The following is a 26,408-nucleotide window of genomic DNA, read 5'->3' on the forward strand; positions in this document are numbered from 1 at the left end:
TAAGTCTCCTCCCCCCCTCTTCTTTTTTCCCTTGCCCGGATCTCTGCCAGGGCATTTGGTTTTATTCCTCCCCATTGGACAGCATGTAAGTTGTTGATTCCTACTAACTTGGTGAGTGATGCTCGCCCAATCAGGTAAAAAAACAATAATTAAAGGCAAATTACCTATTAGTACCACTATGACAACTCCAAACTGTTGCTCCCTCTTGTACCTGTATGTCGGACAAAGACACGGAGTACAAGCAGGTGCCAATGCATCTCGACAAGTTGAGCAATTAAAGCACGTCAATTCCTCAATTCCGATCGATCCGATTTGAGCTACTTATACCAACTCAACTTATACATAGTATAGTCTACGTTCTAATACTCACATAGCATGTATTTATCGTGGCACTTGTACTTGGATAATATTGTTGCATATCAAATGATATCTTCAATTTGAAAGCTAGGAAAGCCCAGAGCATATCCGGTGACGGACGACACCTTCACCTCTATATCCACACAAACTACATAATCTTTCTTTCCCCCCTTCTCCAAGTGTCCAGACACTTACTTCTCCGTTGTTGTTCAAACAATGCTAATGTCTATCTGTGTCCTGCACACAGCCTAGTCCTGTTTTTTAATTGGTTCTTTGTTTCCCAGTCCCATTCTCTTTTTTTATGCTTTGTCGGGTGTTTTATACCAGCTGATGCAAAAAAAGAAAAGAAATATAGAAAAAAAAGGCAAAGAATAAAGGGTGAATCGAGAAATAAAAGAAGAAGAAGAAGAAGAAGAAGAAGAAAAGCAAAAAGTCAAAGAAGAAGATAAATGCCATATTGCCTTGATGCATCTCCATGGTAGCCAGACCAAATTCCTCCAAAGGTTCAACTCTTTCGAACATTCCGTGAGTAGAGAAAGTCAATAAACATAAGAAAAAAAAAGTGTGTGGCAAGAAGAAAACAATAAGGGGTATCCATCGTGTCGAGTCATCCATGCATTCTGCCCGCCCAACCAGTTCCCCCCCCTTCCAGCCGTCCGAAGTCTCATATCCGACCATGACGAGCCTTAGCTTATCGCTAGACCAAGACAAATCCATCTTCAACATTATCAGTCTTCAAGTTGACGAATAATGGAGCGGAATAGTCCACTTAGACAGCGGGATATGCTGAGCCTCTCGAATCGGAGAATGTTCTGAGATCACACACCATTTGTCGGCCGTTATAATAAAAGAAAACATCAAAGAAAACTCCCCGTCCCATTCGATGCCTCAACTGAGAATGATAGCAAAGACGCATCTGTCCTCAAAATCCCTGTCATCGTGTCCTCATTATAGTAAAGAGAGTAAGAAAACGAGAATGCCCATTTGCACCTTCCGAGGTGCTTTGAGCATACTCGATAGAAAAAGAGTGAAGGAGAAGCAGAAAAGACGAAATCAGATATTAGCTGTCGTCTTCTGGGTTCCCTTCGGCGCTCTCGGCTTGCGTTTTGGGCTTCTTGCTCGAAGTTGAGGGTCCAGATTCCGACTTGCGCTTGCCGCTCGAGGTTTCAGACGACTTTGAGGGTGAGACATCTTCAGGGCCCTTGCCGCTGGGATCTAGTTCTCCCTTGGATTCCATAGCCGCCACCTCCTCGGCCGTCAAAAAGCGACCGCCGGGTCCACGAGGTCGGCGCATCGCATGGTTATGTCTAGACTCGTGCAGATATGGCTTTCGTCCTTTGGACGTCAGCCTCAATTGCTCTTCGAGGCGCTGGCGGGCGACGCGTCGCTTGAGGATTCGGTGGAATTGCTTCGCATTGACGTATAGGGGCGATTCTTCGACAGCCCCCGCAGGCATCTCGGGAGATTGTGGGTGCTGCATGGCAGGGGCCGGAGGCATGGGCGGGGGCCGGGGTCCGCCGTGGTTCATCATGCCCGGGGCGCTCGGTACGCCGGGGCTGGTGACTTGGCTCATGCGGCGGCCGGGGATTTGAGAAATGCTGTTCATACGAGGAGACGGCCGGCCATCCTTCTTAGCATTGGGCATTCGCGGGGACGTATGAGGCATGCTCGGATCTGGGTGCATGTAAGGGTAGCTGGACCCCGAGGCGGCGGCCGTGGCGGCCATTGCGGCAGCCTGGATTCCAGGCATGCCGTAGGGAACCGGCTGCATGCTGGGTTGAGGCACGCCATACTGTGGTTGATACATGCCGTGAGCTGGGGCCTGACCGGGCTGGTGTTGTTGTTGCTGCTGCTGTTGCGATGCGATGGGGGATGATTGCACTGCGTGCTGAGTGATGCCGTGGCTGGTGGGCGAGGTGATACTTGCGCCGACGGCAGAGTTCGCGTAACCTGCGTGAGAATTGTGTTGCTGTTGTGGATATTGCGCGTATTCCATCATCCTCCAAGAAGGACAAGGACCAAAGCTGGTGTCGCGAAGATGTCGCGAGCCAAATTGTGGGGTGGCGCTATCGCGGTTCGCCCTATCACAAGTCCGAAACTTGAAGCTAGGAGATCCGGGACGAATAATATCAACAGCGCAACGCTAGACGACTGCTTACAACGAGGACCGCGAAAAGCCCAATGACGAACAACCGAAGACGAAGAACTAAGAAATAAAAATAAAGAATCGTGCTAGGACAGTAGTTCGTTTTGCTTTTCCTTTCGTTTTTTTCTTCTTAATTCTGTTTTGAAACAGGTTTAAAATGCGCGCCGGTCGCTTGGGTATAGGTTGGGCACGTCTGGCTGGGAAGCTGGCGATTCGATGCTTGGGTAATCGCAAGAGAAGCGTGCAATGTTCAGGCACCCAAGTCTACCAGACATGCGTTGGTGAGCTGGCAGGTTGGTGGGATGGTGCCAAGTACGTGGCTCATAAAGCCGCAAGGCGTCTGCAGGCAAAGATGTAGCCGCGGGGCAGAGTGGAGGGTGGCTGAGTTGCCGGGCGAGAACAGAGCCACGTGAAGAAGAGAGAGGTCTTGTTATTGTTGCCTCCCAAGTCGTTGCGACAAGGTACTGTACGGTACGAAAGATGGAGAGCGAGTCGCCTTTTCCACTTCCCCAGAACTTCTCAATCGAGGATTAACAAAGATCTATCCAACCACAGGCGTTAGCTCAGTTGTATATAGGCGAGACGCTGCGAATGGTGAGACGGCCAGAGGTATCCAGGCAAGGATGGGACAGGGGTGCGAGCCACCAGCACCAGGGAGCCACACTTGTGATGCGTTGGCATAGTTGTAGCTCATGCATGACGGAATATGCAGCCAGATCCACCCAGGCCAACGGAGCCCACAACAAAGCCCCCAACTTGTTGCCGACACGTCGGCACACAAGTTTGGCAGAGACAAATGAGAGCCCAAGCCGGCGCCGTCGAGGGGAAGCCAACGAGGCCGCGCCGATCCAGATAAGCGCCATGAGATTCGCATCTCCTAATGCGATGCAGTGTGCAAGCTCGAGGACGGCATGAGAAAGGGCTTTCAAGGCCTCAAGAGCCAAGGGATTTAGATTGTCTCATCCGACTGGCAAAGCGGAGAGTTGGGCATGGAAACTAAGACACGCCATGAGGTGGGGGATCAGGCTGGTGGTGGGTGTTGGCCGTGTCCGGTCAAAGAAAACGACCTTTTGGCCGAGGTTGGCAATCATGTGTGGGAGGGAGGGACGGGATGATAGAGGCGAGTGAGGCAATCGGGCAGGTAAAATTCGAGCTTCTGGCGCACCAAAATGGACATGTTGCGGAGCTCGATTCAAACAGGTGATGACAGGGCAGATTTTGGGGGCAGAGAGAAGAAGAGAGGCAAGGAAAGGGTTGGCCGAACGTACTCAGCCCAGCAAGGGTGAAAGTGATGTAACAGCTGTCAGGGTGAAAACAAAAAAGAGGCTGTGAGAATCTGGGCTGTGAGACTCAGTAGACTGGGCTGGGCTGAGCTGGGCTGAGCAAGTAGGAAGAGTCGGTGTAAATAGGTGAGTGAGCGGCAATGCCTTGTATGTGCCTTGACTGGATGACGTGCAAATACACGAACAAACAAAAATACGAACAATACTGGGAACAAAGGAGGGTAGATGCTCATGAAAGCAATGCAACAAAGACGGGGGGGTTATACAAAAGACAGGGCAAGGCAAGGTAAAAGCAAAAGTAAAGTAAGAAGCAAAGCGACGTCAACCCCAACAGGGCGAGTCGTATGGCCGAAAAGAGAAGACAAGGGCTTTGCAGAGATGAATCAAGTAGGTAAAAGAAGAGCCGGGGTGCTGGGGATTGGCAATAACGGCATCAAGGGAATAAAAAAGAAACGAAAGAAACGAAAGAAATACTACGTACCTCTTATACGCAGCCACAAGTAGAGCGCGTACAGACAAGGTATGAGGTACCTGGCGGTGATTTGCGTTGGGCCTATTCCCAGCTTTTGGGAAATGGACAGAGGCGTGCAGAGCTCTGATTGAAGGCTCGGATAATTGAGAAATGGGCACTGCAGATGCGCGCTGTCACCTGATGGCGTGTTGCGCCAATGGAGAGAGCGAGGTTGAGGCTGGCGACGATGATAGGCCTTTGGGGTTTGGAGCTTGCGATATCGATGATGAAGAGCTACGCCAGTGCAGGAAGCTGATTTGCTGGCGGGCAGGCTGAATTTTTAGGTGAGCCCTGGGTGCCTGTGCACGCCTTGTTTCGGGCTGATTCTGGCAAAGCAGCAGCTGTCGAGTCAATGGAATGGCTGACGTCGCAGCGAACCTGCAAAGAGAGTGGGGGAGAGGCGGAAGCTATTGATGGCCTTTGATGCGATGCTCTTCTGCTTCGGGCGTTGTGGCACTGCGCCGAGATTGAGGGGCTCCGAAAATCCGAGGGCAGCGGAGTCGAGAGTAAAAAAAAGAACAAGAGCAAAAAATAGAACGATTCAGCGCAATGCAATGCAAATACGAGAAGAAATGCAGGGCTTGGGTTGGTGAAAAAACAAAATAGGCCGTGTAAGGCAATGTGCTCTGGCCGGGCAAAAATAGCTGAACTGACAGAACAGCTACTCGTACAGCTTCAGACAGCTACGGCGCTTTCAGGGCGCTGACGTCGCAGTCGCAGCAACAAGCGCGCAAGGGCAGGGCACAGCACAGGCTGAAAGCTGTGTGCGCTTCTCGTCAGAACAGAACTGAACTGAAAGCCCGGAAACGGCGTGGCTCAAGGTTTGCGCTCACTGGCGCGCGGCTTGGACAAGCGGATCGGGACGAGATAGTCGAGTCGCTGTGAATGGCCAGCGAGGCAGAGGCAAGTGTTTCGTTTGTTCCCTTGCGGACGAATCTGATTGCACGCGTGAGCGCGGGAAGGGCCCTTTTTTTGCCCTTTGGTCGGGCTTGCTTTTGCGCTGCTCGTTCGTTGGACAGGGCAGGGCGGCAGGGCGCGCGAAGGCAGATTGATTGGTTGAGGGAAGATGGCAAGGCTCGCGAAAGAGGACGAGGGAAAATGCGAAGATATGATTTGAGGGGCGGGGGGCCAGGTAGTCTTTTAACACTTGTGACTGGCTGATTCAGCCCTAGGGTGGGGCCTGGCTGGTGGCTGGCTTTTGGCGCCTGCTCTGTGATTGGCTTGCGCGCCATGAGACGACGCACGGGCCACTGTGGCGCTCTTTTTTTTTCATCATTTTTTCCCTCTGGCCTGTTGTTTGATGCCTGCTAGCGCCGCGAGATGCTTTTTTTGCCTGGTTGCTGTCCGCTTCGGCACGGAGCCGCTCGTACTGGGAACCTGAGCCCGACCGTCATGACCTTGCCACTGCCGAACCATGCTGGGGGTCTGATTGTATCATTGATCGTGCCGTTGGTAGAGTGTACGAGCACTCGAACCGCGATACGTAACCGAAACCTTGTACCCGAAGACATTGAACATTGATGGACCGTCAAAGCGTGCTCTGTGCCGTTAGCAGATACGAAGCAGTACCAGTACTTGCGGTCCATGTCCGTCCATGCCTGGTTGAGAAGACGCACGTGTTTTCACTGGATGCTCCCTACAGTACACTACAGGGCACTGGTAGCACTGCGAATCTTTAGCAGGTCTCATGCTGTTGCAGCGGTCATCTGCAGCCAGGCGTCATGTTGCCTCCCCTGCCCATGCAAGTCGAAAGCATTGATAAAGTCTATTAAAGGAAATGGAATCCTTGTGTGCGTCTTGCCCAAGGTACCCTGTCTCGGGAGCCTTAGTGGTCCAAAGTTGTCTGCCGTTGGTACCCAATAGCAGAGTGTGTTTGGCAGCATTTCCCAAGTCTACACCAGGAGATATACATACTCGTACGGAGCAATGACAGGACTCGCACATGCACGGACAAGCCTCCCACAGCCTGTCTCGACTCCTTGTGTTTCGAGTATTCGTATGTACCTCGTCTTCATCAGAGCGGTAGCCTATTCTCGTAATCTTTCCGTCGTTCCGCTCTGCCGCTGTATTGCCACCCGTCTTACAGGACGTACTCGCGCCTCACGACACGTCTGATAACACACGTCAAGATGAGACGCGGCGTCTGGAAACAACACCAAAAGGTCCCCATCTCCACGCGAGTTGCTAGCATCCTACGGATATACGAACAGCTACCCCTACAAGCTGCCCATGCTCACCATCGCTCGTAGCAGCACCCTCTCTCATCTCCCCCGCCTTCGGAAAGATCGTCTTCCCTTCTCTTATGCGGCTGGTTTGGGTGCTCCGTGTGAGCTGTCAATCCTCCCACCCCGGACTTCCAGCCCTGCTAGGGACATGAATCAGGCCCCCATGCCAGGTCGCCCATCAGGTAAAGGATGGCTCGGACATTACCTACGTCTTTGTGGCATGTCTTTGTTTGCAAAAGCGCTCCATGGAGATGAAAGTGATTGAAACCGGTGAGCGTCTGTCTTATCAGAGGGGGCCAATGCAAGTACTCTATACTTGCAGCTCCCTACTGCGTGCCGTGCATTGTGCCAAACCACTACGTATTGGATACTCTTGGGGAAAATAAGCGGTGACAAACAAGGGGGCAACGCAAGCGGGCGCAAGACGCATCTCGTAAGTGCGGCTGAAGAAGGAGAAAAAAGACAACCTGGAAAGCCAATATAAGCCAGACAGCCGCGAACCGCGAGTGCGATGAGGCTCCAGGCACTCCAGGCACGAGAACTGTTGAGCAATAGTCCTAGGGTACCTTTGCCTGTGATTATATCCATGCAGATCACTGGGATGCGAAGAAAGGGTCTTTTGTTTACAGCTTCAACCAGCTACAGCTACGAGGACAATACGATACATGTCCAAGCAACAAGAATGTGGCGTGCATTGTGTTTTTGGCCATGACTCTTTTTGAGGCTTATAGCAAAAGTCAATTCGTCCATGAGCTTCCAATTGTACAGGTACACAGAGCAGAGCAGGGCAACGCAGAAGCAACTCAACGCATGTCAGCGCCGCGCGGCACGTGATGGGACGAGATTGATTGACCGGCCTTGGACCTTTGGGTGTGACGAAAACGCGCCTGAAAAAAAAAGAAAAAACAAGTTTTGCCCTTCCCAGCAATTCTCGCCCAAAAGTCGGTGTGCCCAATGAAGCACTGCACTGCACTGCACTGCACTCAAAACGCTGCCAGGCTCTTCCTTGGCGAGCTGTTGGAGGGCCAGTTCGGCGACATGTGCAGCCTCGTTTTCTTTGCAGCTCCTTGGTGATGATGTCGCATTCTAGGCGGCTTCTTGTCCATTGCAGCCAATTTCCAGTTCGATGTGACAAGAGCCCACAAGGGTTCGACCAACCAATCTCGGAGTCACATCTTGGGCAGGGTCTAAACTAAAACCTAGGCCTCCTTGTCACACAAAGCCGTTGGGTCGAGGAAGCCCAATTTTATCTTTTCGTCCCATTTCTATTTTTTCTCTCTCTTGTGCTTTAAACGACAGAGGGCGCAGAGCCAATCGTTCGCCCGGCCGCAGTCTTACGTACCTATTTTCCTCTCTCTTCCCTTTTTTTCTTTTTATCGAATCAGTGGGGGCGGCCCGTGTGACTGTGACGAGGCAGGCAGCAAATCATGAGGCCCATCGTACGGTACAGCCCAGCTGAGTGGCTAAAATTCGAGGGCGGCATTTTTGGTCCGCTTGCGTGAGTGGACACTGGGGGCTGTAGGATTTCGGCCTATGGCCCTGTTTGGGCCCTCGGTCCCGGAGATAGCCAGGGCCAATTGTTTTTGTTTCCTGTTTGCCCTGGGCTGTTGTTTTTTGCCATTGCCTTTGCCTTGTTCTTGTTTGTTTATACGGGGCAATTGAACTCTTTTTGGAGCGGAGCATCTGCTGCCGAAGAACCACGAACTGAGCCCGGAGTAATACCCGACTTACCTAGTACTTCATGTGAAGCATCTCGTACTGTAAACTTGAGTGACAGCCCTGACCAGCATCAGAGAACCACCTCTATCACGCCTAACATGGAAATCTATTGCGAACCATGCATTGTACTGTACATGCGTGCTGTAGGGAGAGATTAGTCGATTACCAACACCTGTGGTCATTTCGCATCCCCCGAAGGGCTGGACCTGGACGCATTGCATCACCTGACATGGGGTGGTGCATCAGTTGAACATTCATCTTCAGCTTTTTGTCCGTCTGCCTGGCCAGCTGGTATGACCCTCGCATGGTGGCGCATCCAGGCTACGTAAACATGCAGATTCGAAGGGCGACGGATGCTGCACGAGGTAACAGAGCACCGGGTACAGGCAATATCGGCACAGAGTTGCGATGCCCATGTTCTTATTCCAGGGTAGGCTCGGTGACGAAACCGCACATCAATGTTGATCACTACATCACCAACAAACTATAAAGAAACGTAGGAGAGACTAAGAGGCTTCAGGCATGGGGAGTAGTAAAATGTAACACGTACGAGTAATTCCATCGATTTTAGATTAAAAGTGACAGCGTCATGGTATACGTATACTGGGGGTTTGTAGATGTACGAAGGAAGTAAACAAAACAAACCATCCAAAGCCTCTCACACTTTATATGTGCACCTCACTCATCACCACAAACCCTTCACACCACACAAGAGCCTCATCTCCACCATCCCCGTACGCTGATCGCTCACGTATTCCGATTGGCGCTCGTCACCCTGATCCCGCGCGCCTTGCAATCGTCTCAATGGCTGTAGCAACATGGCGGTGCTCCGTAATACTACCACCATTCTTCTTCCCGCGTTCAAGGGTCCCCGACTGCCATGTGTGACTTATGCGCGTTGGCTGCCTCTAAATCAGCCCTTTTCACATTTTTCTTCGAGCTTAATTGATTGATCATGTAATCAGCATTTGACTTATTCAGCCTCAATTTGCTCTGACAGGGAATCAGAAGCGGCAAATCACTCATGATCCCTGTGACATCCGTAGCCTTCAATGGAGGCAGAACTTTATAGACATGTGGAATGTGTGTTGCTATGAAGAACCAGAGAAAGAAAATGGACAGAAACCATCAAATTCTGGATGAGCCACCTTCACGATCACTCCTCCAATCTCTTTATCTATGGTTCCCAGGTTTCACATTCGATCGAACGGGCACCAAAGTTGGGGGCAAGAGGTATATCTCGACCATCTGCCGAGATGTTGAAGAGTCTAGAGCCTAGCTGGCAATCACCGGTGCTTGTAAATTATAAATAATTAATAAACCCTGGAGAGAAATTATGAGATGTACGGACAGTAGAAGAGAAACTTACTAGAACAAGGTCCAGACAAAACAAGGCCATGGTTCAAAATGCACAATCTTGGCCGACTGTACATTTTCATACCTTGAGCTTTGTCAATCTTTTGTCTTCTGAGTCTGGGTAAATGAAACACGACACATACACTCCTTCGCCGATCGTTTGGCATCCATATTGATTCCCATCATATTCGTAGACGGCTCCTTGGTAGTTGGGCAAATTGTATAGCCATACCTAGAACCTTATTAGCTGCAAAGGTTACAGCGTAAGAGTTGTAGAGCGGGGACTTGCGTTTGTGTCAGACATGATTGACCTAGCCATCGTTACGAAGCAAGCAATCAGCTTTGAGAAATGCATAGTGCCAGCTGCCATGAAGCAGAGAAACTCAAATACTCATAGCCGCGGAAATTATAATAATTCAGCAAGCGTGATTCTAAATAGAACCTGATACTCTTCAAAGCGAAACTACAGATCACACATACCCAAAAGACATCTCATCAAACACACTGAAATGTCTCACATTATGGTTACTCCATCGGGAACATCCGCGTCTTTTCCTTCAGATCCGGGTTACCAAAGCTACGTCACATGGAAATACAGCATCTCTTTAGTATTTCCAACTGGATGCTTGTTTCCTCTGCGGCTTGAACGATGGCGAGATACGTAGTGCTAGTTATAGCCAAGTTCAAGTTCCCGTATACAATGTACCACGCTGTTTGAATAGGTAGCGACGATAACGAAAGCAACTCTTTCCCTTCTGCTGGAATGCAAGCTTTAATCATGACATTAAAACAGATGAAATAAGTCAAAATTTCTAATTTACTCGATCGCTGGCAGAATAGAATTGTAGAATACGCAGTGTCATGGTGCATGCAGTTACGAGCCACTGTCGGCTTACACAGCTGCCAAGGTTCTGCTGGTGTGATACCACCAACTCGAGCAATCCGACAAAATGAAACAATTCTCTCTAGTTAGTCGTACTGTACGAGAGAAATGCCTAGGAGCGATCTTTTCTCAGCAGCTCTTGGAGCGTACGGCCGGTTCTCCAGTGTAATGAAGCAGCGGCAGTCAGCGGATGAGATGAAAAAATAGGGGGGCTAGTCTACATAGGTAGGGAACTCTAGTACCTACAATACACTCAGAAAGTACATGTAGTGCTATGTACTTAGCATCTACTTAGAGGCCGACAAACTTCCTCAAGCATCCGTAGATACATATATTACGAGGCCTGTAAGGGGGTCGAGAGTTATCGGGCAGCACTTCCCTGTGACAGCCTGGACCACCGAACTGAACATTGAGACAAAGCAATCTTGATAGAGCAACACGCTGTCAATATCATTCCTCAGCTGTGGCTTACGGTGACGATACTAACTACTAGGTAGGCCCGGAGAAAATGTCACCTTGGAGGCATCCGCTGGGTTTCGGCTTTGTTCACCTGTACTTGGCAATCCATACGATATTTTCTCCCCTCTCATCTCGCACGCTGCCTCTCAACCTCTCTTCTATGTCTTTCTGTTCTATTGGATGCCAGTGCATGCTTCCTCGGGGCAGCCTCAATTGGAATTTATTGAGAGCGATAGACGAATAGCCCTCTAAACATACCGTATCCAACTCTGGACATCAACAAAACTCATCACATTACATATACCCTAACATGTGGTGCTGAAGATGCAACTCTGAGCTCAAACAGCGGTGTAAACTACTAGATTCTATCCCCTCCTCTTCAGCAATCACTTAAAGGATTTGCCACACGACCAATGCAGGCACTTATGCGCTGTCTAGAATGTCTCAGGCAATGCCTCACCTTTCTGTGATGGAGGGGTGAGTCTATCTAGGCCGTGTAGCGTTTACCAACACTTCAGATGCTCGGCCTAGAGGAGATAAAGAGAATTTAGTGCAGTGTTGACGCCGAAGTTGGTCAATCAGATTCATAACCGCTGAAGGAATGCATACGGGGCGTATTTTCGGTGTTGGGTGAACAAATTCACGAGAAAAAGAAGAACATCCATGTTTGAGCCTCCCACCTACCTATGAGAACCAACGGCCTTTGAAATCCTTTTCTATAGGCAACATGCATGGTGATGCCCCATAGAAGGCCCAGTTTACATGCTTCCACGCTCTGATATGTGACGGCGACTCCTCAAGAACCCAAATGACCGCGACCAGGTAAGACTGTGATGAAGCAATAAGACCAAGTACATGGGAGGGTGAACAGAGTAAGAAACCATCATGGATGGCTGGGAGGCTTATGGCCTAGTCCTGTTGGTGCACACGATTCACCGACATCGTTAGGTCGAAAGAATTGGTCCCTACTTACTGCAAGGGTCGAACGCTTCGCTAAAGGTCGTCTGGTGTATCCAACGCAACTCATCTACTTTTGGCGCATCCATCACTGGTAGGGAGATCCATGATGGTGGCAAAGAGCTGGCCAGATGTTCTTCCTCTTCTGGGAGCTGACCAGATCCACATGTGTATATATTAAAGCTTTAAAACGCATTCGTGAGAATCACACCTTGGGACATCGGGACCAGTTAAGAATACGTTTGTTGACGCTGCCTTCTCACCGCGTAAGGAGTACCGACATGGCGACATATGATATCTCATAATCCGGGAGTTGATCTTTGGCCCCTAGCTCGAACACCCTGAGCCAACACCCTCTGTACGTAATTTTTCATGCCAATGTCCGACGGACATGGGAGAAGCATGAAGCTGAATGACGCCGGCTGGGCTGGCGGAGAAGGCGTCCACTCATATCTGTAGTGGTGTTACGCAGTCATAAGCGCGCCGCGAGCCTAGGCCAGGATGGATATTGCCATAATGTCGTGGCCATCAACTAGAGGATAGAGCCCGGCGGGAAGGAATGGGAGACGATGAAGAGGGGGTCCCCGTGGAGCGAATAGCGTTGATGCCCGCTCCTCTGAGGATGGACGAGAAGGATGGAGGCTTGCATCTTCATTTTAGACTGCGGAGCGAAGTGCATGCACCGTCTCGACAAAGGCGAACAACGCAGCGATGCCCGAGGGCGAGGCCGAACGGACTGAAGACGCATGGACCAAGAAGAGCCGCAAGAATTTGGGATGCTGCATGTTATAGGTCTTTGCAGATCCACACGAACACAGCTTTCCTAGATGCGGTATGAAGATGCTCTTTTGGCGGAGCCGCTTATGATGCATGTTGGTTGAACATGCCAACGACCAACAACAATTTGAAAATCCACAACCGAGGGGCCACGCTGGACTCCGTACTCGTATCGATCTGAATGAAACGGTCGCCAGCACAGCTTTGGCTGTGTATCAAGGGAATACAATCGAAGAGAAGCAGCGGAATGCGACCTCGGCCATGTTTCCTACATCTCAGGCAGGAGGCGCGAGGCGGATTGGACGATTTCAACGCCATCCGGTCGCTGGGCCTTTGATGCGCCTACTTTCGTTAGCGGACAACGCCAATGAAGCGCGAGAAGGATCCTGGCGGCTTAATTTTTTTTTTCTCATTTCTTTTCATGCATGCATGCAGTATGCAGAGCGGCGGCGCTTAGACTGGGGTGTAGTAGCGGTGGCCGCCTTCAACTTGTTGAGATTGTGTGTGTCTGGACCGAAATGCCCTGGCTGCCATCCAAGGTAGCGTCCACTGGCCGCATTGACTGGCCGCATCGAATAGTACGAAACAGAGGCCGGATCAAAAGCATGGCAGCAGCGCAATGCTGGCGCCTTCAAACAAGCGCGCTCGTGTGCGGCCTATCAAAACCAAGCCGGGTCGCTTTGGCGGTCATCTTGGAGAGATCAGTCAATCAGAGAGCAGCCGGGAGAATAGCTCATGGCCATGGCCCGGTCGCATTCGTACGGCGTCTGCTCCCGACATGCAGCCAGCGGCTGTTGCTACGGTTCCATCGCGGATACAGGTTTGAAGTGTGACTAAGCGCCGGCTGTTGCCAGAGCTCGATCTGAAGACCAGGCAAGTGAATGGTGTTGGAACGAACGAAACTGAAGCTGTCTGGGGTCTGATATCTGATCTTCGAAACCAAGGGCCCGAGATGGTGCTCCGCAGAGCAGCTGATGCGCGCGCATCGATGCATTAAGAGGTCGTGCCAGATCGTGGAAACTTCATCGCAACATGATTGGCATGCGATGGATGGGACGGACGGCGAGAAGCGCCCCCAGATGCTGCGTCGTACATCTATGTACTCCTAACCAAACAGCAGGGAAGAACGCCTTACGGTGGTTGGTTTGGTGCCTCAGGAGGGGAAGCTGAGAGAAGGTTGATTGGAAAGCGAGTTGGAGTTTGGTGTTGGGGCGTCCATGTCGTCGCCTGGGTACAGCACTTGTGACTTGTACGACATGCTGGATCGTGATCCTCGCTCAAAACCCCAGCTGAATGCTCAAGCCACCCCCAGATATCGCCCGACGAAAACGGCAGCGATGCGCATTGACAAATATTGAACGGCCTCTGTGGCCCATTGCTTTGGGAGCTGCTTATTCTGGCTCCTAATTTCAAAGGACCTGCTGGGTGCACAGGCAATTCGCTTTGGCCTGCCTGACCGTATTCATCGTCCCCTGAATTCAGCGCCGGGCAGGGACTCGAGAATAGCGCCGCTGATATCTCGACCGCCACATCACCGCGGTTCTGGGTGCTGTTTGGATCCGCTTCTGATCTCCGTGACCGAGCAAGCATCACCTTCTGGGACCGGGCAAGGGAATCGCGTCATCCCCCAGTTTTCGGACCCTCACCTCCCCAAGTTGCGAACCACGCGAACGGTACGGCCAGCCGAGTGGGAAAAGAGCGACAACTGGACCATCCATCGTGACCTGTTTTCTGGGAGCTCGAGGCCGAAGCTAGTGGCCTGAATCACAGACCGGGAGAAAGCTTAACAGGGCCCGATCCATCCAGTCCCATCACCTCCATCTCGCTAGCACAATAGCACCAGTGACTTGTCAGCGAGCTAGGAACGTTCGGCCATCCCAAGTCTCTGGGACCAGTTCGCGCGATGCCGTGATGGATTTCGCTCGCCCTTCTTCTCTCAAGCCGCCCTTAGCACCGAAACTGGGAGGCCGGCCAATCAGCTGGACACGGCGGTAGCCCGCGCCCATTTTGCTTCGTACTTGGCCGTCGAATCACAGTCGCTCCCGACGACCAAAGCGGCCTAGCAGAAGCGCCCGGAGATCTTCCCCTTGAACCACAAGACCTGCGAGGTTGTCAGTTAGTTTGTGTCTCTACGGCTCACCCCTCAGCCCAAGCACTTACTACGAGTGCTAGTACTGTAGTAGCAGCATTCTAGGACTGACTGTACCAGCTGGCCTGTCGGTTTCTCTTTGCTTTTTCTTCAGCTTATTAGGTTGTCTTTGCTTTTTCCCTCCCTTGCAATGTGACTGACGAAGCTGGACGAAGTGTTCAGGACAGTCCAGAGCCAGCGGCAGCGGCGTCACCAGCTTTCGGGGAACGAGCAATGCTGTACCTTTGGTGGTGATAGTACTCCGTAGAGTGTCCTCGTACATGTAGTTGTAGTTGGGAGACCTGGAATCGAATTGAAGCCAACCGCCGTTGAACTTTGCCATTAGCACCTCCAGTGCCTGGATCTCTAGCGCCCCCAGCGGTTGGACGGTCTGTACTTGGTCAGTACCTCAAGACCACTGGCCAGCTGCCGCTACTCATGGCCTTCGTCACCGCACCGGTAAGGTAGCATCGAGGTACCCGTGCGCACACCCCTAGGCCTCGCGCTGCTTTAAGAGCCAACGCCCCTCTGGTTCCCCCTTCCCTCAGAGGGTTTGGAGCCTGGTGGTGCCTGCACTTTGAGCCTCCGTCATCACCATTGCCATCACCAACAAGCAGGTGCTGAAGCACTCGTTCTTTCTAGGGAGATCCATTCGTCTCCCTCCTATGTACTCTGTAGACGCCTGGATTTTCTCTTCTCCCGCTTCCCGTCTCCTCCAAAACTTCTCCTTTTCCTCTTCACGATTCCCTTCACCTTCAACCTCGACTATTCATTGCCATTCGTTGTTTCGTTTTGTTTCGGCGCCAAAGAGCCCATTCACAGCACGGCGCATCCGCCGACGTCAACCCGCCCAAAAAGCAACCCGCCCACGCAAAAGCACAGGTACAGGCAGGCATAGGCAGGCATAGGCACAAGCAACATAACAGGCCAATTTCCTTCTCGCGCGCTCCGTCTTCCACTCCATCCCCTGCTCCCACCCCCCCTTGAGAAATCCTTCCTGTGTCGTCGCCCAATCCGCTTGGCCATCGGCAGCCTGCAATAGGCGTCCAGCGGCAGGGATTTCCAACGCCCCCCCATCCAGGCCACCGGCGCATATCCAAAACACAGCCCCTGCCCGAGCCTTACACTGCCTGCTCTGGTTTGACTGGCTCTTCTCAAACAGCCAAACCCCGTCTCGCCTTTGCCGCCAAACCCCTCGTCGGCCGGGGTGCTGCTGTCTCTGACGCTCTCCAACACACCTCCCTAGGGACACACCCCATCCGCTTCTTCTCTTCTTACCACTACTGCCAACCAACGGTCCAACACAATATAATCCGCCGTGGCCTGCCTTCTTTCGTCCCCGCCAAACTTTTCTCTGGCTTCATCTCATTGCGTATCTTCGCTTGAAGGGCATCACTGGTTAACGCTCTGAAGCCTCGAGGCTTACAAGCTGCCACGACTGCTACTCATCTCACATCTCTTTCAACATTGCCCGCCTCTGGCCATCACCGACTGCCACCTACGTACCACTGCTACTAGGGAATACAAGAATAACTCAAATTACACTCACACGCAGCACGCACGCACGCACGCACGCATACGCTCACACGCACAGTTTAACTTGCGTATCACCCATCATCTTAATTCAACAACAGCAACCAGCTATTTCCAATAACAACCGCCATCATGCCCGCAGCCACAGCCAGGCCTAAGCTGGGCAAGCTCTCCACCCCAGTGACGAGCACGTTTCCCTCCGATATACACTCAGCAAACACGGCCACTCCTAGGTCTGCTCTGTTCGCCTATAAACCTGATCCCAGCTACATCAAGACGCCCATTAGCCCACCATTGGCCTACACCGATTTCCTCTCAAAGGCTCTATCACTCAACTCACCGGCTCTGGCACCGGGCGAGATCTCTCCCGATTCTGCACCAACATCTGCCGCTAGCGATAAGTCAGAGACATCCTCAACAGATGGGCGTCCATCTCCGGCTTCCAGCGCCGCCAGCAGCAAGCCCTCATCACCAGCATCGGCAACGGCGGTTCCTCCAACTCCATTCACGGCGCCGCTGCCCATGTCCGCGCCTCCTACTGGGGCGAATTGCTTTCCTAGCTTGAAGGTGCCGCCTAGTCCTGCCATTTCCAACCTGGACTCGCCCTTGAGCTCACGGCTCATTGGCTCCCCGTTTAGCGCCCGATCCATCCACTCTGTGTTTGATTGGGATGCTGCTCTCAAGGCTCGCCTGGGAGAAGTGAAGAAACAAAAGTCCTCACGGGTAAGTGTACGGCACATCCGTGAGGTGGTGACAAGAACCGTCACTTACACCCCCAAAATGGACCCCGCCCCCCGAGGCAAGCGACGGAAGGTGGAGTAAGGAGACGACAACGGGAAACCATGTTTCGGCAGATTACGATGCTCTGATTCAAATCACCTCTTCATATGCTGATGGCGATGCCATCAGCCTGCACATCCTTTAACTATCAACGCACCAACTGTATACCAACCATGATCCGACATCACTGGGTGTTTTCGCTTCTTGTCTAGACGACTACATGTCTCCCTGTGGGAGACCAAAAAAACGGATGATTAGAGAATTGGAAGGGGGACGTGCTTCCAATTGTTGCTATTTTTTAACGAAACCTTCAGCACTAATACGCTGGTCGAAGCTGAAGTCGACGATGTGATGGTTAACCATTTAAACCCGGGCGAGTCCCGGCATGACACTACTACTGGCGTATCATGGAAGAGTGGTGTGGGGAGTTTTCTATTTTTTACTTTGTTTTTATCCCGTTCCCATCACCATGTCGGCTATCTCATTTTTTTTTTGTTACCGCATTCCTCCATATCCGTTAGGACGTGCGAGGGTGGAGGCTTTGTCTGAAAGAATCAAGGGATTTCCTTGTGGAGTTTGTTGGCGTTTTCCTTGGGGCACGGCCTTGGACGTCCGACGGGCGTTCAACAGCGCATCGACCAGCTTGAGTCGGACTGTGGATAATGGTCTGCCTGCTCGAGTCTGGGCGGGGGCGGCAGAGGGTCAGGCGATGCGGCGTGTGTCACCGGGAGCGGGAACCAAGAGGGGCCGGCTGTTTGCGAGGTCGCATAAGACAGGACAGGGTTGACGGAGGCAGTTTCACTCTTGAATAACAAGACGGGCACAGCTGCACAGCGCAGATGGGATGCTCGTAGCACGCACTTATACACTATTTAGAGACACATAAAAGATTATTGATGAAATCTATTGGGCGAGAATTGCTTTGTGACCAATCATGATGGCGAGGGACGGCTCTGATTAGTGGGATAACTTCCGATTGCAACACAAGCCCGATCATGACAGATGCAGCGTCTACTGGCGACAGCGATCACTCTGGTCCGTTTTACGACATGTAGGATTTCCAATTGCTGGTGTGTGTACTCGTATGTGTGTGTACCAGCAGCAAGCAATATGGAGCAGCGACTCTCTGTACTGCGTGAAGAGCAAAACTCGGTATAAGAGACGGTTTTCATTCGTCGCCTTCTCATGCATGCCTTGTTCTTTTTCCTCTTTGTCACTCTCAGTCATTCTCCTCTCTCTCTTTCTGTCCCCCCGCCTCTCCCTTTATTTCACGCAAAGCTGCAGATAGAACTTTGCGCGAAAAGGAAGCAAAAAGAAAAAAAGAGGCCAGGCCGGGGGAGGATGGTCGCAGAGGCGGTCGCATGGGAGTGGGCGCCTGGAGTCTTTTTGCTTATACTAGTACCTTTGCTTATACTAGGACCAATTATGTCTTCTGCTTAGTACCAGTTATGGGGCCTTATATAGAGTCCTTGGCGCATGTGCATGGGCTGGGCTCTTTTTGTTCTTTTCTTTTATGACATGGAATGTGGTTTATAGTGTGAGTGAATGTGGATGGCGTTGTGGTTGTGTGGTTTGACGTGGGCGCGAATATGCAGGATAATAGGTGGCGTATCTGTGAGTTGAGTTGTTTGTGCATGTCAGGGCTTTTTCACAGTTGAAGAGCAAGAGAGAGAAACAAAGAGAGAGAGAGCGAGTTGTGCCCTTTGTTTGAATCACTTCCTCTCTCTTCTTCATCTCCCCCCTTCTGTGATGTCTCATTATAAAAGGGACACAAGATCCCTTTCGAATCCTCCCACCCTAAAAAAGTCACTGCGTCAAAGACAATCAACAACCCCTCCCTTGCGGGAAGAAAGAGGACCATCGTGACAGTTTTGTGTGATATCAACACTTTCCTATTTCTCTCTCTTTTTTGGCCGCGTGGTAACTTTTATGCTAGATGAGCGGTTGTGCGTGCGTGCCGTGCGCGGTGGGTGTGTGTCTTGGGCCGGATAATGGGCCGGACGGGAAGATGCTTCCCGCTAGGTCGCGATGCAAGAGGCCAAGAAGTGCTATGTTAAATTTCCATCGTTTTGTTTTGTTTTCTACTGCTTTGCTGTAATCTAATCTGCTGGATCGTAGCGCCGTGGGTTGACCAAAGGCAAGGCCATCGGAACGAGCCTAATTGCCGCCTGGCGAGACCTCTTTCGACATCTCGTTGAGCGGCTATGTCCCGTCCTGTGTCATCAATATGGATGGCTGCATATACACGTATGATGGATTGTCCACTCAAGAACGCAGGATAGGCAGAGAGCGTATTATTCCCTGCTGAGAGGCAGCGAGCTTGGAGCAAATGAAAACGCAGAGCTTGTCTTGCCCATCGTCGTCATTGCCGAGGCCAATTCTCGATCTCGAATCTTGTCGTCAAGCTCAAGCCCTCTCCTGTCGTGCCTGGGCTTAAGTCATCTTGCACACGCCCCCTCCTTCATCAAGACATGCTCGTCATAGCAAGCACTGTCTTACATAGTAGGAGTCGCCTCAGGTTCCTCTGCTCTCCACGGTCCTTACGACACCATCCCGTTTGCTCTGTGCTGCCTTTCCTTCCATCCTTCTTTGATTAGAACACCCCCATCCTTCGTCGTCCGGGCATATCCGTCGTGCGTTCGTGACGTTCGCCGACGTCACTGGCCGCACACCCTCTTCCGTCCCCAACCCCGGTCTCGTAGGACATCATGGTCCTAAAAAAAGGGCATAATTTGGGAGCAGCTAAAAGCGGCGTCCTCCCAGGACAAACGACCCAATGCCACCCCAGTTCGTGCTAGGTGGACCTCTAAGCGCCGTCGAGCTCCCGCGAGCCGTGTCATTGGTTAGCGTGGATATGTCTGTCACCCACCCGTCGGGTCCGGTGTACATGATTGGCCGGGATCTAAGCGCCCTGATATGTGGGCAACACATTGTTCGAGATGCAGAAGACTAAGCCGTCGCTACTGTGGCTTTCGGGGGTCCATTGCCTATGCTGCTGTGCCTATGAAATGAGGCCCTGCTGTATGTACGAGGGCGTATGTCGGCAGCATGTACGAAGAAATGAGTCGGTCATCATGTACATGTACGGCACGAGTAGGACCCTTCATGCCGTGACATCGTATGTGGCGAGGAATTTGCTGCTCGTACAGCTGCGTCGAGCTGCGTCGAGCTGCGCTAATCTGTGCGGCCAGCAAAGCTGCGACTTGCAACGAATAGCAAATCGGGGATGGCGAGCAGGAAACTGTCCGTCCCCCTTGAGAGACGCCAAAATCCCGGGTTTCCAAGATTTGAAAAACTCAATAAGCGAAGGCTGCCTCGTGAGCTCAAGTTGGAACCGCTGTGGGAGACGTTAGTGCTTAGATTCAATCTTTCTTTGACCATCAACTGCCGAGCTACCACGCAGAGGTAATTCTCCTACACGCGAGGCCTCTTATCCGCGGGACTAGCATCGGCTCACCGCTGGGCTGGGAACTCTAAGCTTCTCCCACCCCTGCTTTGCTGATGCTAGCCTGCTCTCAATCACCGTCTCCCAGCACTCGACCTGAAGCTCGTCGTGCTGCCAAGGTATGTATGTGCTGTAGAGTAGTATTGTGACATTCAGTCATGCGAGTCACGCTATCTTGATGCCGCCATGTGTTCTAATTGGTCCCAGTTTTCCGTCAGACTAGCAAGATTTTCGAGAAAATCATATTTGATGTGTGCTTCTGAAACGAGAGCGGCGGGGGTCCTGGCCCGTATCACCTCTGCTGAAACCGGGTTAAGCCGCCATTGGAAGAGGAGGATGAAGATGCCATCCGTTTCGCCTGGATGGAACATTCTGAGACGAGTTCCATTTGTTGCTATAATTGGAAACGCACGCACGTACACTCACACGCACGGAGCGGTGATGAAGACACTTCGTTTCAATATCACACGGAGCTCTGTGGAGCCTCTCCATAGCCTTCGGGGAACCTGTCCCACGCAGTCTTTATTCTCGCGACTAACGCCTGCACATGGCAAACATGGCAAATCAAGATCGTCCCGCAGGGGCATCGACGGCCAGGCTTCTAAGAAGGAGGAGGGGCGGTCAATTGTCCACGCCTCCAACTCCACCTTTGAGTAGAGCACCCTCCATCACGACTGGAATATCCCCCCCTCTTCTCCATCTCAAGGCATACATGCCTGCAGGCGACAGAGTGGGCAGACAGCTAGCCAATTTCTCTGATTTCCTTTGCGACGGCATTGCAAAGAGCGACTTTGACCCCAGCGCCAGTGAGGACGTGGATCCATAGCCGCTGCGTGTCGCTCAGCCTGTCGTTTGCACTCTTGACCTCAACAAACATGGCCTCTCCTCTTGCCTTTCCTGGCTCCTTGTCTGTGCCGTCTGCTTCATTATTTTGCGCCATCCGCCAGAGAACAAGGTCCGGGATGCCTCCACCTCTCTGTCTGTACTCCTGAGCCATCACCTTGCATAAAGCGGCTAAAGCGCTACCTTGGAAGCAGCGTACTAGTTCTGTCAAGTCCTCCACCGGGAAATCCCAATTGAGACCTATCACACTGGTTCGTCGCTCATGTTCCCGTTCCCAGACCCCACGAAGCAGCCTTTCACCCTCTCCATTGGCGATTTCGACCAGTCGATGGTTGATCTCCGAGGTCCGAGCAGGGAAGAAGGCGTCTGTGTGCAAGTCCAGCGGACAAGTTTGAAAGGCCGTCTGGAATACGTTGGGAATGTAGAGAAACAGGATGTCGTAGAACAAGTAAGCAAACAGGGTGCGAATAATGCCTCCCTCAGCATGGTAACCCTTCCACCCCTGTGACCGGAAGTGATTCAAGCACATCTCTTCCACGGTGCACACACCGCCAGAGTCTGAATCGTCCAACCACATGGTTCTCGTACTTGCAGCTTGGCCTCCCGGCTTCAGTGGTAGATTTTTCTTCAATTGGACCCCTTCAACCGATAGCTCCAAGGGATCAGCAAGCCGTACATGTCCGAAATCATGCTGAAGACGTTTGGGGATACGAAGCTTCTTCTCTAATTTGACCAGTCGTTTTTGTAAGTCGTAGTGGTGTATGAGATGGCAATCGGGATCTTGAAGGCCTGTCTCACAAGTCGAGACTGCTATGGCCCTCCACCGCTTCTTTTGCTGCTCCAACTCATGGGTGGTGAGCTCCGGATCAAGGCTGGGCATGTAATGCTCTTCTAGGAGAGCCTTGCGTTGATACCAGGAGCCCCTTCGAGAAAGATGAAAGAGTCGCTGTTCTAAAAGCTCAGTCAACAGCTCATGCTCCCTGGCGTATCTCTTCAGTTTGCCAAGGACAAAGGCAGCTTTCACGATTATTCGTGTATATGAGTGGGCAGGATTGAATCTCCTGAGATAGGCACCCTCTCCCATTTCGTAGACTTGGCGCTCTTTCTCAGTTTCTTCTTCAATCAACACCTTCCAGCGGGGGTATACCCTTTCGAAAATGCCGAGTATTTTCTGCGAACCTTTTTCATCTAGTGGCCCATTGAATTCAAGCACATTATCAACCTCCGCTTCCATATGAATGGCCGCCTCGTATTCCAGTAAGTGAGATCGAGATGCAAATATTGTGGAAGAGCGACACACAAGGTACTCGGGAAAATTCCGCCTAGCAATCTTTGCCAGAATAATAGTCGTCAGTGACTTCTCTGTCCATTCCGTAGATCTGTAAAACACTAGGTGAACTCTCTCGAATAGTGTAAAAGTAGCAGGTGATATTCGAATACATGGACCGACAATGGCAAGGATTTTGGCCAGAAAATGTTGTTCTCGATTGGAATTCTCCCTTTTCACTTTGCGCACTGTGGAAGTAGGACGGTCTATTCCCTCAGAGGCGTTCGAATCTCTGCTGTTTTGTCTGCTAATGCCCAAAGACAGCAGCCCAGCCTGCTGCTGGCTCACCCGGCACAAGGCTTTGATCATATCCATCTTGGTCTTCCCTTGGATCTTGGCTTCTTTAGCTAGAGCTTTGAGCTCATCAAGATACAGTAACGATGCAGCCTCTTCGACTGTATCGAGATAGTCTTCAGAGGCATCAGCAAATGAAAACGTATTGACATCACCAGGCGTTTCCAGCTGGTTTTCTACGGGTGACTTTTCTTCATGTTCCAGAGGCAGAGTTCGGGACTCCTGGAGCGTGGCGATGGCGCTATCATGGTCCGAGATGTCGTTGAAATACCCCAAGCGAGAGGATCGATGCCATGCCGCAGTTTTCCGGAGAAACAGTCGGACGTATCTATCCTCTCCAATAAGTAGAAGAAGATTTAGCCGCCAAAGTGACTTACAAATACTGCGCCTCATAGTTCAAACTTCTCCATTGCTTGAAAATCTCGCTCTCTTTGCTACTGAACAGGGACGATTCTTCTTCCAAGACTGTATCTAGCGCGAGGTTGAATGCATCGACATATATCGAGCTTCTTCCCTTGATCCATAAAGGAGCAGTCTTCACCTTCGAACTATCTTCGACAGCGTTGTTTTGGGAAGACCTGAGAGTCTCGTACTCTGTAATTGCTTCTTCATTGGTCTCGGTGGGCGGCAGAGCATTCTCAAACTCGGTGACTCGCTCCTTGCTGCGGCGCTGGTCTGTTTCATCCGAAAATGCCTCTGCAGCAGCAACTTCTTGTGGCCTATATTCCACCAGAAGCTCACTTGGCTCTTCCGACTCTGAATCGGAGCCATTGTCCCTCTTTAACCGCTTAGACGGTCTCGAGGCAGCTGACGATGCATCACCAAGTGAGCGTCCAGCATCTCGAGTTTCAGCGTCTGCATCTGATAGCCGCTTCACGAAAGCATCCATAGCAGCCCATTTCAAAAGCAAGACTCTGGCCTCTTGACAGCAAAAAAACGAAAAATGAATGCTGAAAGAATTGGATGATGTCCTGCACAAGAAGAGTGGAAGTTGACGCGGAGGCCCGTGAACAGCTAAACGCGAAGTCAGCTGACCCCTCTAAGTGCCTGTCTCCACTACAGTTACAGTTCATGTTGCTTTCTTTGAGTTGGAATGGCAGCTTCTTTTTGCCCATCGCCCAGCTTGCAAATCGACCAATTGGCGCCGGCATTCCGTAATTATGGCAGAGGACGATCACAAGCCCGCGGTGGATGTTCCGCAGGTGTCCATCTCCAACAATGAAGCTTCAAACCCACCCTCGCAGCAGAGCCAAGGGAACGACGTCGTCATGGCGGATGTGCCAACAGACCAAGCAGTAAGGCCGCTTCTATGATTCTGATTCTGCTCCAAGCAATGGATTTTCCGCTGCTTTTGTCGCTCTGCTGATCGACTGACCGCCACCAGTCACCGGCACCCGCTGCCTTTGCACCTAGTCCTGCTCCTGGCCGAACAGGAACTCCAGCGCATGGCTCCAGAGCGGCGTCAGCGCACCCAGATTCAGGATTCACAATGCCTTCAGAGCCGCCGTTACATGGCGATTCGACGCGGCGATACTTGAATTCAAAGGTCACGGGTGCTCTGCTGGAGGGAATGAAGCTGCTGGCCAAAGAAAAGTAGGTTCATTGCCTTGGTGGGCATCATCATTTGGAAGCTGTCACTGACAACTACCTGGCTACAGACCAGAAGACCCTTTACGAGTTTTGGGCGAGTATTTGATACAAAAATCAAGGGAGCTGGAAGGGACAGGGTAATTTGATTCAAAGCATCAGCATCATTAGATCATGGGACAAAGGCACGTTGAAGGCGTTGAGGATTTCAGATTACAGGATCAGGGATTTTAGGATACCCAGAGCACATCTATATCAATGAGCAGTCCAATTGCTTTCGATTTGAGCATTTGACTGCCGGCTCGGTCTTTCCAGACCAACGCAGAAGAATCATAGCTCTAAATGCAGCTTTTTCATAAACGTCCCAAACTCCAAGACCTGAAAACCTCCACGACCATGACCGTAAATAACCCGTGGTCTTTTTTTCCCCGTTTAAGCGACAATGGTGCTGGCAGTAGCGGACTCGTACTTCCAGGTGGGGGGCAGGACACCGACGGTCTTGTAGTAACGAGCCAGACGGTGGATACGGGACTCGATGAGAATGAGGCGGAACTTGGAGTCCTTGTCCTTGCGGTTGCGCTCAAGGTGCTTGCGGACAGCGACAGCCTGGTGTTGATTCACTGTTAGTTTCACTTCACCCAAAAATCTCCGTTTTTTCAGAGAGCTGCAGAATATCTCACCTTCTTGATCAGCATGTACAGGTCCTCAGGAATATCGGGGGCGAGGCCTATATAGATCACTCTGTCAGTCAAGACCGCACAGAGGCACATGAGAGAGGTATCTCATGAAAAATGTATGTATATCCATGCATGCGCCGTTGGAACATGACATTCTTCATTCGCTTCAGGGTTCCGTACCGTTGGACTTGAGGATTCGCAGAATTCGGTTACCTGTAAAATTTCACATGTCAGTCAAAAGCGTTCTCCCCATTGTAGTCTTGCCAATGCCCTTGATTTCAACATACCAGTGACAACCTTGACCTGGGAGATTCCGTGGGAGTCACGCAGGACAACACCAATCTGGGAGGGAGTGGCACCCTTCTTGGCGAGCTTGCAGATCTGGTCGACGACCTGCTCGGGGGTGGTCTTCAGCCATGAAGGAGCGGCGCGAGAGTAGGGGACGGCGGAGGACGAAATGCCCTTGCCCTTGCTGTGAAGTCTACCCATCTTGTCTGGTTTGGAGGTTTCTGCGGAGGATGCAAAAAAGTTGTCGAGAAGCTGGTCGCGAAGTTGCCAGAGCAAGTAACAATTTAGGTCGTGTGGGGGGAGGTATGAAATTTTCGCTTAGTTAGGGCAGAAGGCGGAAAGCGCCGTTGCTGTGACTAGTGGTCCAGCTAACCAGATTTCCGCGCTGGCACGTGACCTGATCAGGCTCTCTTTGGCTTCGATATCTCGACCCGCTATATCTTCTTTTCTCCAAAATTTTCCCTCAGAAAGACTTTTGACGCGCCGCGTCTTTCTTTTTTGGTCCGTCCTTTTCTTCTCAGCTGATTCGAAATGTTGCTAGCTGCAGCAAGAATTTGAAGAAGAAATTGATATGGCCAGCTTATAGTGCTGATATTAGGCCGTTCTGAACTGGTAAGCCATCTCTTCTTTACTCAATCTCTCAACACTGGCGATGCCTTCATGGCATGTACCTACATGATGACACGACACATTTTGTTATATTTTGGCACCTCTTATGTTAGGCTCTCCTTCGGGAAAGCCAATGAATTAACTGGACTTCTGATCTTTTGGCGCTTCTCTTCATTATTTGCTGCAAGACACTCATGGATGAGACGTATTGCTAACATGAAGCA

The 26,408-nt window shown here is 51.4% G+C and overlaps 5 protein-coding genes across 5 annotated transcripts; 2 read left to right on the forward strand and 3 right to left on the reverse strand.

The window, feature by feature from the left end:
- Positions 1 to 1,417: 1,417 nt before the first annotated feature.
- On the reverse strand, positions 1,418 to 2,356 carry T069G_06105 (CCAAT-binding transcription factor (CBF-B/NF-YA) subunit B domain-containing protein; the record flags this gene model as incomplete). Its single annotated transcript, XM_056173315.1, has 1 exon — positions 1,418 to 2,356. One exon carries the CDS (start codon positions 2,354 to 2,356, stop codon positions 1,418 to 1,420), a length of 939 nt encoding a protein of 312 aa, XP_056030173.1.
- Positions 2,357 to 16,466: 14,110 nt separating this feature from the next.
- Positions 16,467 to 17,156, forward strand: T069G_06106 (uncharacterized protein; the record flags this gene model as incomplete). Its single annotated transcript, XM_056173316.1, has 1 exon — positions 16,467 to 17,156. The coding sequence occupies one exon, from the start codon at positions 16,467 to 16,469 to the stop codon at positions 17,154 to 17,156; it is 690 nt and encodes a 229-aa protein (XP_056030174.1).
- A 4,145-nt stretch (positions 17,157 to 21,301) lies between these two features.
- Positions 21,302 to 23,912, reverse strand: T069G_06107 (VRR-NUC domain-containing protein; the record flags this gene model as incomplete). The annotated part of the gene is made up of 3 exons (XM_056173317.1): positions 21,302 to 23,124; positions 23,179 to 23,351; positions 23,401 to 23,912. The coding sequence occupies 3 exons, from the start codon at positions 23,910 to 23,912 to the stop codon at positions 21,302 to 21,304; spliced, it is 2,508 nt and encodes an 835-aa protein (XP_056030175.1).
- A 271-nt stretch (positions 23,913 to 24,183) lies between these two features.
- T069G_06108 (dpy-30 motif domain-containing protein) lies at positions 24,184 to 24,754 on the forward strand (the record flags this gene model as incomplete). Its single annotated transcript, XM_056173318.1, has 3 exons — positions 24,184 to 24,318; positions 24,408 to 24,616; positions 24,682 to 24,754. The coding sequence occupies 3 exons, from the start codon at positions 24,184 to 24,186 to the stop codon at positions 24,752 to 24,754; spliced, it is 417 nt and encodes a 138-aa protein (XP_056030176.1).
- Positions 24,755 to 25,042: 288 nt separating this feature from the next.
- T069G_06109 (ribosomal protein s15 domain-containing protein) lies at positions 25,043 to 25,776 on the reverse strand (the record flags this gene model as incomplete). Its single annotated transcript, XM_056173319.1, has 4 exons — positions 25,043 to 25,216; positions 25,291 to 25,337; positions 25,468 to 25,500; positions 25,575 to 25,776. 4 exons carry the CDS (start codon positions 25,774 to 25,776, stop codon positions 25,043 to 25,045), a joined length of 456 nt encoding a protein of 151 aa, XP_056030177.1.
- Positions 25,777 to 26,408: the final 632 nt, after the last annotated feature.

Source organism: Trichoderma breve, chromosome 3 (assembly GCF_028502605.1).
Source record: "Trichoderma breve strain T069 chromosome 3, whole genome shotgun sequence".
NCBI lineage: Eukaryota > Fungi > Ascomycota > Sordariomycetes > Hypocreales > Hypocreaceae > Trichoderma > Trichoderma breve.